This window comes from Bombina bombina, chromosome 5 (genome assembly GCF_027579735.1).
Source record: "Bombina bombina isolate aBomBom1 chromosome 5, aBomBom1.pri, whole genome shotgun sequence".
NCBI classification, from domain to species: domain Eukaryota; kingdom Metazoa; phylum Chordata; class Amphibia; order Anura; family Bombinatoridae; genus Bombina; species Bombina bombina.
The window spans coordinates 75,682,548-75,698,140 of NC_069503.1; the positions used below are offsets into that span (position 1 = coordinate 75,682,548).

The 15,593-nt window shown below is 37.8% G+C and overlaps 1 protein-coding gene across 1 annotated transcript in view; it reads left to right on the forward strand.

Annotated features, from left to right (window-relative positions):
- Positions 1–798: 798 nt before the first annotated feature.
- Positions 799–15,593, forward strand: part of LOC128659905 (oocyte zinc finger protein XlCOF6-like) — a 179,479-nt gene continuing 164,684 nt past the window's right edge. The window contains exons 1-2 of the mRNA XM_053713494.1: positions 799–916; positions 1,444–2,619. Of these exons, the coding sequence (XP_053569469.1) occupies positions 898–916; positions 1,444–2,619 (1,195 nt within the window). The 5' untranslated portion in view covers positions 799–897. The remainder of the gene's footprint in view (positions 917–1,443; positions 2,620–15,593) is intronic.

The following is a 15,593-nucleotide window of genomic DNA, read 5'->3' on the forward strand; positions in this document are numbered from 1 at the left end:
TTCACATTATATAAAAATATGAGTCTGTTATTGGCTGATAGCTGTCACATGGTACAGGTGCAGAACATTTATTAGAAAACAATCTTTTAAATTTCATAGTAAGTTTTATTGCATTGTATTTTTATTATGCATCTGTGGTTTAGTAATTCTATATTTTATGGTACTTTTTAGATGGACTGAATTTGCCAAAAGAACATATCTCATTATATTATCACTCTATGTAAACACAAAAATTCTTTATTTTCTTAACTCTATCCAAGATAACAATTGATATGAACATTTTAGTGCCTATCTCTCCCATACTTCCTTGCAATGTGATTTATCACAACTCAGTATTGACCAAGATAAGGTAAAGGACTGGGGGTGGAGCACATGACAAAATGTCTGACAGTGAGAATTAGTAGGAAGTACAATACCAATACTGCAGTATGCAATTTAACTTATATTTAAACAACTGATATTTAACATTTCTTTCAGGAGAAAATATTGTTTCATATAAATGATAGAAAATAAAGATTATAATATATTTGTAAAGTTGTGATAGGGCCCCACTTAAATAGATTTTCTACCATTATGTTATATAGATCTGGGAAGATTCATATTTAAGGGGCAATTATAACACCCACTGAGCTAACTGTACTAAATGCTTGTGCTGAATCAATAGCACATATGTAATAACCTAATCAGCTGATCTGTATCACATGAATTGTTATGTGTGCCTTTAATTATAACATAGGTACAGTTAATCAGAACAATTATTTATTATTATCTGTCCAAACCATTTAATATACTTTTTACAGATACGGCCAGAGCACTGAGAGATATCAGGTATTGATGTAACTGGAGTGAATAAGGGAACCTTCTTCCTGAGCACAGACATTTAAGCCTGTTATCAGCATGAACTCATATGTGTTAGGTGAGTAAAATAGATATTATGCTGACTTTAATTACTTGGAAAATAGAACAGATCACTCATTAAACAAATATAAACTATTATATTTATGTCTGCATTTTTAAGAACATTTGTGTCAGTGACGTTATAAAGAAGGAGCAACCCCCATTGGGCTGAGTAAAAAATACTACTTCCCCCCCCTCTGTCCTTTTAGACTATTTAGCCTATCTTCACCCCCTGACCTGGTTCATTACTCAGAACACCTGCAACTCCATCTTCCCCTGACCTCACTCGTGGAACATCCATAACTGCACTTATGCCTACCTTGTTCCCACGTGTGGAACACCCACAACTCAGTAATTTAGGTTACTATGATGTAGTAATGTTTACATTCTATGTCATCCTTTTTTTAATTTGTTATTTACAGGTAAATGAATTTAAAAATTCAAAATGGAAGACATTTTTGAGTATAATTTTTTTTTTTTATTGAGATAAATTATATTCTAAATGAATAAACATTCTTATTTCTTTATTCCATTTTTTTTATGTAGACAAATATTTGAATAGTTCATATCTATCCTTCACTACAGAAAGCATCAGAATGATACCGCAAACTCCAAAAATCTTAAACACCAATGACTATTCACAAACATTGGAGATATCACAAAAGATATTAAAAGACAATGGTGAATTGGCAGGAACTGGGCAGCAATCACTATGTACAGAGAGTAATTTAGTCATCAAACAAGAGGACAACATTTATGCCTTATCTGGTGAAATTATTATCCCCGAGGATAAACCACACACATTTACTGAGTTTTCAAAACATATTAAAGAAGGGAAAAGTCTACAGTCTAGCCAAATGATTCATATAAAGGAGGAACCTTTCAAATCTACAGAATGTGAGAAAAGCTTTAGATGGAAATCTCCTCTACTAGAACACCACAAAATTCACACAGGTGAGAATCCACACACATGTACTGAGTGCGGCAAATGTTTTACACACATGAATTATTTGAAAACTCATAAAAACTTTCACACAGGAGAAAAGCCTTTCACATGTACAGAGTGTGGAAAAAGTTTTACACATAAGAGTGATCTGAAAATGCATGAAAGGGGTCACACAGGAGAAAAGCCTTTCAAATGTACAGAGTGTGGGAAAAGTTTTACACAAAAGAGTGATCTGAAAAAGCATGAAAGGAGTCACACCGGAGAAAAACCGTTCACATGTACAGAGTGTGGAAAATGCTTTACACGACAGGATAATTTGAAAATTCATAAAATGAGTCACACAGGGGAAAAGCTGTTCACATGTACAGAGTGTGAAAAAAGTTTTACAGTAAAGAGTAGTCTGCAAACTCATGAAAGGATTCACACAGGAGAAAAGCCTTTCACATGTACAGAGTGTGGAAAAAGTTTTACACATAAGAGTAATCTGAAAAAACATGAGAGGATTCACACAGGGGAAAAGCCCTTCACATGTACAGAGTGTGGAAAAAGTTTTACAGTAAAGAGTAGACTGAAAAGTCATGAAAGGAGTCACACAGGAGAAAAGCCTTTCACATGTACAGAGTGTGGAAAATGTTTTACAGTAAAGAGTGATCTGAAAAAGCATGAAAGGATTCACACAGGGGAAAAGCCCTTCACATGTACAGAGTGTGGAAAAAGTTTTAAAGATAAGAGTAGTCTGAAAAGTCATGAAAGGATTCACACAGGAGAAAAGCCTTTTCACATGTACAAAGTGTGGGAAAAGTTTTACACAAACGAGTCATCTGAAAACTCATGAAATGATTCACAAGGGAATAAACCTTTCATATGTTGAGAAAGTGGAAAAAGGTTTTTATTGAAATCAGTTATCACAAAACTCCAAACATTTACACACAAATAAACTTTATATACACAACAAACCTTTTTACAATTATCCTAAAGAGGACAAACTCTCTAAATAGAAGCATCAAAAAGGATGTTATTGTAAATAATACTTTATAAATCCCAGTTATAAAAGTCCCAGATTGGAAGTGCTCTTCTGCTGTCCTTTGTTCCTCTATATATGTGCACCTCAGTTTCAATCATATCAATGTGATAGAATACAAACACCACACAGGAATATACAGATCTGTCCTCATGCTGACAGTTTACACAACCAGTCACCACCAAAGCACCCCCAGTGTTGTTTATTAATATGCCAGTGTTAGGAGTTGCACGTTTGTTTTACATAGGGGATAAAATAATTACATTTACAGAATAAAGGAGTCTTTATATGAATAGAGTGTTAGACAATTATATAAACCAGAACATCAGTCTCAAATGATTGACATCTGGGAGATATATTTAATGTGCACATCATGTGGATAAACCTTTTCTTATAGCAATAGATGCTTAGCATTGTACATGTTATATACCAGAGGAATTACTGAGGGGAAACTGATTTTATTAAATGAGACACAATATCAGTAACCGGTACATACGTGATCATAATCAGTTTAAATTAAATGGCTACTATAACCTACATGTATACTGGGTATGTAATATGTATGTAATGTGATCATAATCAGTTTAATTTAAATGGCTAATATAACCTACATGTATACTGGGTATGTAATATGTGTGTCATGTGATCATAATCAGTTTAATTTAAATGGCTACTATAACCTACATGTATACTGGGTATGTAATATGTGTGTCATGTTCTGTAACTTGATATTATGTCTGTTAGATGTTTTCATGTTAGTTAGAAGCCACAAGAACTGATAATAGCACATACTGTATATATAAAGGGAACATTATATGTCTGATGAATCCCTTTGTATCAAGAGCACAAGCGTTAGGTATATTTCTTTCATGTAATTAGCAAGAGTCCATGAGCTAGTGACGTATGGGATATACATTCCTACCAGGAGGGGCAAAGTTTCCCAAACCTTAAAATGCCTATAAATACACCCCTCACCACACCCACAATTCAGTTTTACAAACTTTGCCTCCCGTGGAGGTGGTGAAGTAAGTTTGTGCTAGATTCTACGTTGATATGCGCTTCACAGCAGGCTGGAGCCCGGTTTTCCTCTCAGAGTGCAGTGAATGTCAGAGGGATGTGAAGAGAGTATTGCCTATTTGAATTCAATGGTCTCCTTCTACGGGATCTATTTCATAGGTTCTCTGTTATCGGTCGTAGAGATTCATCTCTTACCTCCCTTTTCAGATCGACGATATACTCTTATATACCATTACCTCTACTGATTCTCGTTTCAGTACTGGTTTGGCTATCTGCTATATGTAGATGAGTGTCCTGGGGTAAGTAAGTCTTATTTTTTGTGACACTCTAAGCTATGGTTGGGCACTTTATACGTAAAGTTCTAAATATATGTCTTTAAACTTATATTTGCCATGATTCAGGATAATCAGTATTCCTTCTTTCAGACTGTCAGTTTCATTATTTGGGAAAATGCATATGAATAAAATATTTTTTCTTACCTTAAAGAAATTTTCTAATTGACTTTTTTCCTTGCGGGCTGTTAGGCTCGCGGGGGCAGAAAATGCTTAAATTTATTGCGTCATTCTTGGCGCGAACTTTTTTGGCGCAAATTTTTGTCATTTCCGGCGCCATAGTTGACGCCGGAAGTTTACACGTGGTTGCGTCATTTTTGACGCATGTGGGTTACAGACTTTTTTTGCGCCAAAAAGTGTGGGCGTCATTCTTGGCGCCAAAAAATGTGGGCGCCATACTTGGCGCCACTTTTTTTCACATTATTTAAGTCTCACTTTTTTGTTGCTTCTGGTTGTTAGAGGCTTGTTTGTTTTGCATTTTTCCCCATTCCTGAAACTGTCATTTAAGGAATTTGATAATTTTGCTTTATATGTTGTTTTTTTCTATTACATATTGCAAGATTTTCCATAAATTATTCCTGGATCAGAACATACTGAGGGATTCCTGTTGACTAAGAAGTCCTACCAAAGCTAAGTTCATTTATTTTAAATGTTATGAATCTTTATCTTTAGCTATAGTTTGTAATAAGTTATCATGATAAACTTTTACATGCAGAATCCATTAGTATTTATGCTTTATGTATTGCTTTTCTTTTTACATCTTATGTACAAGATATACTTAGAAAATTTATAAGAATATTTTTCTGATTCTAGGTTAAGGCTTTGTCTGACTTTGCGCCTTCTATTAAAAATTTTTTAGGTCTTTTTCAAACTTCTTTTTTATGAAGTTTCAAATGACCAACAACATACTGAATTATCCTTCTCTGATGATGTTTTTTCTCTTTCAGAACTTTTCTTCATCAGATATTGACACTAACAAATCTACTTTTTTATTTTTTATTAGAGTACATTAGTTTTTTGTTGAAAAGGTGTTGATTATTTTGGATATTGAGGTAACTAGTTCTTTCTCAAAACTAGCTAACATTTTATTTCTGCTTATTTTATCTTCTGTGTCTTCAGAGGTTTTTTTCCATTCCTTCATACTAGGGAATGGAATAGGCTGACAATTTTCTTCAAAGGTTTTAAATTATATTCTTTACCGGCAGTTAAATTCAATTTTGAGGGTTCTCCAATTTAATGGGGCTATCTCTACTCCTGCTAAATTATGCTATTGTTTCTATAGCAAAATAGTATTTATTTTCTTTTTAAATGGTTGTATCCTATTTAAGGAAATTTTTTTATTTTCAGGTACTTTTCTTGGACCTGTAATTTATTTGGATGATGTTGCTTTTGCTCCATTTTTTCTGTTTACTTTAAAGATCATGTATCAGATTATGTATTATTTAGCATTGTTAAGGGACAAAGTCTACTGCTCATTTGAGGTTCAGACTGGGTGCTGTTGCATTTGTCTTGTTGTCTTGCATTTTTGTTTATGCAAGTCCGGTGTGTTCTGGTCCCTTAACTGGATTAACATGCTAATAATTTTATTTGTTTCTTCATTTTTATTGAATATTTTCACAAATAAGGCTATGTCTTTAGCTGTTTTTAGCTAGAAGAAATTTTGTGATTTCTAAAAAATCCTTATTTCTTTTTTTCCAAGATAATCAATTATTGGATTCATATTGGATTCAATTCTTAACTGTTACTCTGGGCTTCAAGATTAAGTTCTTAGACTAAACTTTAAGCTTATTTTAGTTTGGTTGTTCTTACTAAAGAACAAAATTCTAAATTCTTACCCAAGTAACATGTTTTTATTTAGAAGTTTTTTTGGTTCTATTTGGTCCAAAATTCTTAGATTTTGGGTACAAATAAAATTTGAAGTAAAACTGTCTGTGAGAAGTCTTTTTCTCTCTATTATATTCCAGCTAATCCAGTAAGGCTAACACTTTCCTTAAGGTGTTTTCAGTCCCATATATTTTGGGTAATGTTGAAGTGCGGTTGATCACCTGTTGAGGATCAAGCGCTGCTCAGATCTGGAAACTTCTGGGGTATTTATTCCAGTTCCATTTTTAGGATCTGGGTTTTGGGGTTTTATTCAACTATTCATTGTTCCAAAGATAGAAAATCTTTTTATTATATAAATGTACCATCTTTTAGATTGGTATTTATATGGTCTATTCTGACTTTTTTTGGTCAGTGATAGCATTATTTGTTTTCATTAGATACAATAGATGCATATCTTCATTTCTGTTTTCATTCAGATTATTTTTATTTTTCTGAGACTACGGAATCTCATATGATTCAATTTTGTTTTTTCAAGACATGGTTAGAGGATCTTTTTATCAAAAGCTCTTGATTCCTCACACAAGGGTCACCTTTTTTAGGTTTCCAGATAGATTGTGTCACTGTCTTTGTCTCTAACAGATAAGTGATTTTTTTCTTATTGGGTTCCGTCTGTCGGTACCTTCAGTCTCTATTATTTCCTTCAGTTGCTATATATGCATGGAAATTTAGGTCTTATGGCTGCAGCATTGGATTCATTTTCCTTTGCTCATTTTCATAGAAAACCTTTCCAGTTTTTTATGCTGCATAATGGTGCAGGGATTCTAGGATTTCACTTTTTAAATCTTCGAATTCTATGTTTATCTATCTTTGATTCGGTGGTTAAGATCATCATCATTTAGTTCTACAGGTCTCTTCGATTCTTTCAACCTGGACCATGATCTCTATAGATGCGAGTCTTTTAGGTTGGGAGGCTGTCTGAGGTTCTCTGTCAGCACAAGGGGTTTGGAAATCTCAGGAGGCGAGATTACCATTTGATATTTTGGAACTCCGTGCATTCCCAGAGTTCTTCAGTTGGTTTCTTTTGAAGAAGAGACGTTTATTGTTTTTTTCAGACATTATCACATCTGTGCTGTATGTCAATCATCAGGGTGTGACTATCAGTCTTTAGACTGTGACAAAGTATCTCGGATATTTGCTTGGGCTAAATCCAGCTCCTATCTAAATTCTGGGGTCCTTTTCCCAGGTATAGACGTTTGGGAAGCGGATTATCTCTGTTAATCAAGCTTTACATCCGGGAGAATGGTCTTTAACCAGATATGTTTTCAATTTTTCAGATGTGAGGGCTTCCAGAAATAGATCTGTTGGCCTCTCGTCTTAACAAGGAATTTCCCAGGGGCCTATTTCAGGTCCGGGGATCCTCAGGCGGAAGTAGCGTATGCTTTGACACTTCCTTGGAATTATCATTCTGTCTATATCTTCCGCCTCTAGTTCTTCAAAATTCTAATGGAGCCTTCATTTGTACTGCTGGTGGTTCCAGCATGGCCTCACAGGTTTTGGTATGCGGATCTTAGAGGTTTCTCTGACTCAGTGATTAATACTATGTTTCAGGTTTGTAAATCTGTCTCTAGAAAGATTATCGAGTTTGGAAGACTTTCATTTCTTGGTGTTCTTCTCATAAATTCTTTTGGCATTCTTTTAGAATTCCTAGAATTTTACAATTTTTCAGGTTGGTTTTGTCTGCAAGTTATTTGAAAGGACAAATCTCTACTCTTTCTGTTCTTTTTCACAGAAAGATTGCTATTCATTCTGATATTCATTGTTTTGTGCAGGCTTTGGTTTGTATCAAGCCTGTCATTAAGTCAATATCTCCTCCTTGGAGTCTCAATTTGGTAATGAGGGCTTTACAGGCTCCTCCGTTTGAACCTTTGCGTTCTCTGGACATTAAAATTACTTTCTTGGAAAGTATTGTTCCTTTTGGTTATCTCTTCTGCTCGAAGAGTTTCTGAGTTTTCTGCTCTTTCTTGTGGATCTCCTTTTCTGATTTTTCATCAGGGTAAGGCAGTATTCCTTCCTGTTATTCATTATTTTGTTCAGGCTTTGGTTCTTATCAAACCTGTCATTAAGCCAATTTCTCCTCCTTGGAGTTTTAATTTGGTTCTAAAGGCTTTACAGGCTCTTCTATTTGAGCATATGTTTTCTCTAGACATTATTTACTTTCATGGAAAGTATTGTTCTTTTTAGACATCTCTTCAGCTAGAACAATTTTTAATTATCTGTTCTTTCTTGTGAGTCTCCTTTTTCTGATTTTTTCATCAGGATAAGGTGGTTTTTGCTATCCTCATTTCAATTTTTAACTTCAGTTGTGATTTCTATCAACATTAGGGAGGAATTATTGTCTTTTACTAAGACTTCTTTGGTAAGATTCTTACATTCTTTGGATATGGTAAGAGTTTTGAAATCTTATGTTGAAGCTATTCAGATTTCAGATAGTCTTCTAGTCTATTTGTTATCTTTTCTGGTGTAAGGAAGGTCAAAAGGCTTCTGCCATTTATTTGGCATCTTGCTTAAACTTTTGATTCATCATGCTTATTTGGAGTCGGGTGGATTCCCGCCTCGGAGGATTATGGCTCATTCTACTAGGTAAGTTTCTACTTCCTGGGCTTTTTAAGAATGAAGCTTCTGTTGATCAGATTTGCAAAGCAATGACTTGGTCTTCTTTGCATACTTTTACTATGTTCTACCATTTTGATGTTTTCTCTTGTTTAGAAGCAGTTTTGGTAGAATGGTACTTCAGGCAGCTGTTTCAGTTTGTTTCTTCTGCTTATATTTTCAGTTTTTTTCATTATAAAAATTGAAACTTTTTTGATTTGGGTAGTGGATTAATTTTTCAGCGGAATTGGCTGTCTTTATTTTATCCCTCCCTCTCTAGTGACTCTTGCGTGGAAGTTCCACATCTTGGGTATTTATTATCCCATACGTCACTAGCTCATGGACTCTTGCTAATTACATGAAAGAAAACATAATTTATGTAAGAACTTACCTGACAAATTCATTTCTTTCATATTAGCAAGAGTCCATGAGGCCCACCCTTTTTTGTGGTGGTTATGATTTTTTGTATAAAGCACAATTATTCCAATTCCTTATTTTTTTGATGCTTTCGCTCCTTTTTTTTATCACCCCACTTCTTGGCTATTCGTTAAACTGAATTGTGGGTGTGGTGAGGGGTGTATTTATAGGCATTTTAAGGTTTGGGAAACTTTGCCCCTCCTGGTAGGAATGTATATCCCATACGTCACTAGCTCATGGACTCTTGCTAATATGAAAGAAATGAATTTATCAGGTAAGTTCTTACATAAATTATGTTTTATACCATTGTGTACATATATCAGGTAATGCTGCTTTTTACTATATAATGATATACAATGTTTTTTCATGCAAATAAAGTGATTGTAATCCAGACCAGTATTTTGTGTTTTTTGTATAATTAAAAACCCAATATCACAGAATAATTAGGAAAACAACATCAAAGCAAGAAGCCAAAACTGACAGTGAAAGTTAAACGCTGATAATTCAGATAGAGCAGCAATTTTACCCAACTTTCCAATTTACTTCTGTTATTTAATTTGCTTTGTTCTTTTGGTATCCTTTGTTATGGAGTAAACCTAGGAGGCTAATATTATATGAGCTTAGGGGCATGCACATGTATTTAGCACTCTGCAGCAGTCTTTGTAACTATTTATAACATTGCTATAAATGTTCTCTGCTGTCTGAAGATACGTGCACGCTCCTGAGTTCACCTAAGGTTACTCTTTAACAAAGACCTAAGAGAACTAATGGAAAGTTGTTTGAAACATTATTTTCTATCCAATCCATTTAAGTTTAATTTTGACTTTACTGTCCTTTTAACAGTACATAAAACAATATTAAAGGATTACTAACTCCTCCACCCCCCCCCCAAACTAATCACACATATTTTATACCATACCTAAATATAACATTATTATTATTTTTTTATTATCAGGTATTTGTAGAGCACCAACAGGTTCCGCAGTGCTATGAACATGGGTGGTATATAAAAAACAATTACAGGGATCAAATGGGTGAAGGGTCCTGCTGAGAGTTGCACTGTTGTAGTCGGCTCTTATGAAGGTGAACTACAAACAGCTGGGCTCATAGGCTTACATGCTATGGGGTTTTAGGAGATAGCAGTGGAGTTAGGAAGGTTAGTGTAGGTTGTAAGCGTCCCTGAATAGTAGAGTCTTCAGGGAGCACTTGAAGCTTTAAAAACTAGGGGAGATTCTTGTGGAGTGAGGCAGAGAGTTCCATAAGATGGGAGCCAGTCTTGAGAAATCTTGTAGACGGGAATGTGAGGAGGTAACAAGAGAGGACGAGAGTAGGAGATCATGAGCGAAGTGGATGGGAGGTAGAGTATCTGGAGACAAGGTCTGAGATGTAAGGGGGATGCAATGCAATTGAGGGCTTTGTGTGTCAGAGTGAGAATTTTGTGTTTAATCCTGGAGGCAAGAGGAAGCCAGTGAAGGGATTGGCAGATAGGTTCGGCAGATGAAGAGCGACGTGCAAGGAAGATGATCCTGGCAGAGGCATTCATTATGGATTGTAAAGGAGCTAGGCAGCAGCTAGGGAGACCAGATAGAATAGAGTTGCAGTAGTCGAGGCGGGAAAGGATGAGAGAGTGCATTAAAATCTTTGTTGTGTCTTGTATAAGGAAATGTCTAATTTTAGTGATGTTTTTAAGGTGGAAGGCGGTAGGCTTTAGCCAAGGACTGAATGTGAGGAGTGAAAAAAAAAAGATCTGAGTCAAGTGTGAAACCCAAGACATCGGGCATGTGAGGTTGGGGTAATGATGGAGTTGTCAACAGTTATAGAGACATGGGGGGGTGGAGATTTTTGAAGAAGGGGGGAAATTAAGGAGCTCAGTTTTAGAGAAATTCAGCTTGAGGTAGTGAGACGACATCCACAATGAGATATAAGAGAGACTGTTAGTGACACCAGTTAGCAAGGAAGGAGATAATTCTGGTGCAGAGAGGTAGATTTGGGTATCATCGGCATACAAATGATAATGAAACCCGAGGGACTTTATTAAGGTACCTAGTGAGGACGTGTAGATTGAGAAGAGGAGACCGAGGACAGAGCCTTGCTGTACCCCAACAGAAAGAGGTAACGGGGCAGAGGATACCCCAGAGAAGGCTACACTAAAGGTACGGTTAGACAGATAGGAAGAGAACCAAGAGAGAGCTGTGTCACAGATGCCAAAGGATTGGAGGGTATAGAGCAAAAGAGGGTGGTCAACAGTATTAAAGGCTGAAGACAGATCAAGGCAGATAAGTAGAGAGAAGTGGCCTTTTGATTTTGCTGGAAGTAGGTCGTTGGTAACCTTAACAATTGCGGACTCTGTTGAGTGAAGGGGGCGAAATCTAGATTGCAGTGGGTCAAGAAGGGAGTTTAATATAAGGAAATGGGATAGACGTGCATATACTAGCTTTTTAAAAAGCTTTGAGGCAAGAGGTAGTAGGGAAATAGGGCGGTAGTTGGTTTGGGAGGTTGGATCGAGAGGTTTTTTGAGGATAGGTGTGACTAATGCATGTTTAAGAGATGTGGGAACTATACCAGTGCTGAGGTAGAAGTTTAAGATGTGTGTGAGTATAGAGGGAGTGGAGTAGAGAGGGGATGGTGTCGAGGGGACAGGTAGTAAGGATGAGAGGATAGTATAAGGGCAGAAACTTCATCCTCTTTAACAGGGGCAAAAGAGCTAAATTTATGGCTATGTGGGTTTTGGATGATTGTGAGCTTTTGAGGGGGTGGGAGACCAGTAGTATGTTGAGAGCTGATTTCAGTTCTGATGGAGTTGATTTTGTTGTTGAAGTTGCTGGCAAAATCTTGGGCTGAGAGAAAAGTTGTGGTGGGAGGTGGGGGTGGGCGGAGAAGAGTATTGAATGTGGAGAACAGACGTTTTGGGTTTAAAGAAAGAGTAAAGATACCATAACTAGTCCTAAAGGCCAATTTTTAAGTACCGCAGTTCCAACCCTTGCTCCCTTTCTCTCTCCCTCTCTTTTGAGCTCTCCCCCTCTTTTGCTTTCTCTCTTCCCCCCTCTCTTTTGCTCTTTTCCCCCCTCTCTTTTGCACTCTCTCCCCCTCTCTCTTTTGCACTCTCCCCCTCTCTCTTTTGCACTCTCCCCCCTCTCTTTTGCACTCTCTCCCCCCTCTCTTTTGCACTCTCTCCCCCCCTCTCTTTTGCGCTTTCCCCCCTCTCTTTTGCGCATCCCCCCTCTCTCTTTTGCGATTTCCCCCTCTCTCTTTTGCGCTTCCCCCCTCTCTTTTGCGCTCTCTGCCCCCTCTCTTTTGCGCTCTCTTCCCCTCTCTTTTGCTCTTTCCCCCTCCCTTTTGCTCTCTCCCCCTCTCTTTTGCTCTTCCCCCCTCTTTTGCTTTCTCTCTCCCACCTATTTTGCTCTCTCCCCCTCTCTTTTGCTCTCTCCCCCCCTCTCTTTTGCTCTCTCCCCCCTCTCTTTTGCTCTCTCCCCCCCTCTCTTTTGCTCTCTCCCCCCCCTCTCTTTTGCTCTCTCCCCCCTCTCTTTTGCTCTCTTCCCCCTCTCTTTTGCTCTCTCCCCCCCCCTCTTTTGCTCTCTCCCCCTCTCTTTTGCTCTCTCCCCCCCTCTCTTTTGCTCTCTCTCCCCCCTCTTTTGCTTTCTCTCTCCCCCCTCTTTTGCTTTCTCTCTCCCCCCTCTTTTGCTCTCTCCCCACTCTTTTGCACTCTCCACCCTCTCTTTTGCACTCTCTCCCTCCTCTCTTTTGCGCTCCCCCCCTCTCTTTTGCGCTTCCCCCCTCTCTCTTTTGCGCTTCCCCCCTCTCTCTTTTGCGCTTCCCCTCTCTCTTTTGCGCTCTCTGTCCCCTCTCTTTTGCGCTCTCTCCCCCTCTCTTTTGCTCTCTCCCCCTCCCTTTTGCTCTCTCCCCCTTCTTTTGCACTCTCTCCCTCTTTCTTTTGCTCTCTCTCCTCCTCTCTTTTGCTCTCTCCCCCTTCTTTTGCACTCTCTCCCTCTTTCTTTTGCTCTCTCTCCTCCTCTCTTTTGCTCTCTCTCACTCTCCCCCCTCTTTTGCGCTCTCTCTCTACCCCTCTCTTTTGCCCTCTCTCCCCTCTCTTTTGTGCTCTCTCGCTCTCTTTTGCTCTCTTTTGCTCTCTCCCCCTCTCTTTTGCTCTCTCCTTCTCTTTTGCTCTCTCTCCCCTCTTTTTTGTGCTCTCTCTCTCCCTCTCTTTTGCTCTCTCTCTCCCACCTGTTTTGCTTTCTCTCTCCCCCCTCTTTTGCTCTCTCTCCCTCTCTTTTGCTCTCCTCTCTCTCCCTTCTATCTCTCTTTTCTCTCTCTCTTCTTTCTCTCTCTTCGTCTCTCTCTTCTCGTCTCTCTCTTCTCGTCTCTCTCTTCTCGTCTCTCTCTTCTCGTCTTTCTCTTCTCTTCTCGTCTCTCTCTTCTCTTCTCGTCTCTCTCTTCTCGTCTCTCTCCCCCTCCTCTCTTCCCTCTGTTTTGCTCTCCTCTCTGTTTTTCTCTCTCACTTGACCATGCCGCTGCTCCCGCTCGGCCACGCCCCATCGCCAGGCCCGCCGGTCATGACCCCATCATGGCACACCGGTAACGCCCGGCCATGTCCCCACCAGACAGCTTCCGCAGTGTGCACTACTCTGCTGCTCAAGGCCAGTTATGTTTGTCCTCTGCAGTCTCTTCTGCGCATGACTGCATCTGACAAACATACCTGGCCTTTTATTATATAGGATGTACCTACTTTTTGAAAAAAACAATGCTGCATATCATTATAAAATATAGTTTTACTTTTTGGCGATAATATCACAACATCCAACCCCCAAATATGGGCCGTACATGCTCTAAATAAATGTCCAATCATATCTAGATTTAATGAATAAATTATGTGACTATTTTTTCATCCTGCGCAAGCGCATTTAGTTAGTTAAATTTGCGCATGTGCAATTGCTCTCCCTGGTGCCGAAATTACGCACAAAGTAATAAAAACCGCATGCGCATTTGAGCAGCTCTCCTACTCTCGGCAGAGACATCCATTGAGTGACGTCCCCAATTGGGGTTGTCAGCCCGGAATGGATAACCTTCAATGGTACCTACAGAGTGGGTTTGGAAACCATTGAAAAATAAAATTTAAATTGTGGCTAAAAGGTAGATATTTAAAAATAGAATTGCATTAAAAAAAATGTGTTTCTAAACGTTTAAACAATTTTTCTTAACTTTGTTTTTGCTTACAGTGTCCCTTTAAATTAACCACTGACTTACACCAACCCAGATTATTAATTACCAGCAAGACTTTATACACAGACATTTTCTGCTACTTAAATCAGACTGGTGGCTACACACATGTGCCTCTTGTCATTGGCTCACCAGATATGCTAAGCTAGCTCCCAGTAGTACATTGCTGCTCTATAGCTGACTTTGCAGGAGTTAAACACATAGTTATATACATTCAGTGGTACAATAATAAACTGATCTAAAATATTTAAACATCACCTCTCAAAACCCTTTAATTAATATCAGAGATAATTAATAAAATTATATCTAGATAATCAATATCTTGGTAAATTTGTCACAGTGCTATCTTCATTAAACAAGGATTCACAACAAGATAGCACAAAGCTAGATCTGATTAAAGGGACAGTAAACAGCTTGGGACTGTAATATAAACTGACTAATCCTAGGGAAACAAATTTACCATATACTTTCATTGTCTAATAGTATTGTTATATCAGCTGTGTGCTGGGATATTATCTGTGTGTCACAGACGTACAGTGACTAATAATGCAATAACACATAGAAATAACTTCACTGACTCACTATCTAATGTCTAATAGTATTGTTATATCAGCTGTGTGCCGAGATTTTATCTGTGTGTCACAGACGTACAGTGACTAATAATGCAATAAACACATAGAAATAACGTCACTGTCTCACTATTTAATGTCTAATAGTATTGTTATATCAGCTGTGTGCCGGGATATTATCTGTGTGTCACAGACGTAAAGTGACTAATAATGCAATAAACACATAGAAATAACTTCACTGACTCACTATTTAATGTCTAATAGTATTGTTATATCAGCTGTGTGTCGGGATATTATCTGTGTGTCACAGACGTACAGTGACTAATAATGCAATAAACACATATAAATAACCTCACTGACTCACTATTTAATGTCTAATAGTATTGTTATATCAGCTGTGTGCAGGGATATTATCTGTGTGTCACAGACGTACAGTGACTAATAATGCAATAATCACATAGAAATAACTTCACTGACTCACTATTTAATGTCTAATAGTATTGTTATATCAGCTGTGTGCCAGGATATTATCTGTGTGTCACAGACGTACAGTGACTAATAATGCAATAAACACATAGAAATAACTTCACTCACTCACTATTCATTGTCTAATAGTATTGTTATATCAGCTGTGTGCCGGGATATTATCTGTGTGTCACAGACGTACAGTGACTAATAATGCAATAAACACATAGAAATAACTTCAC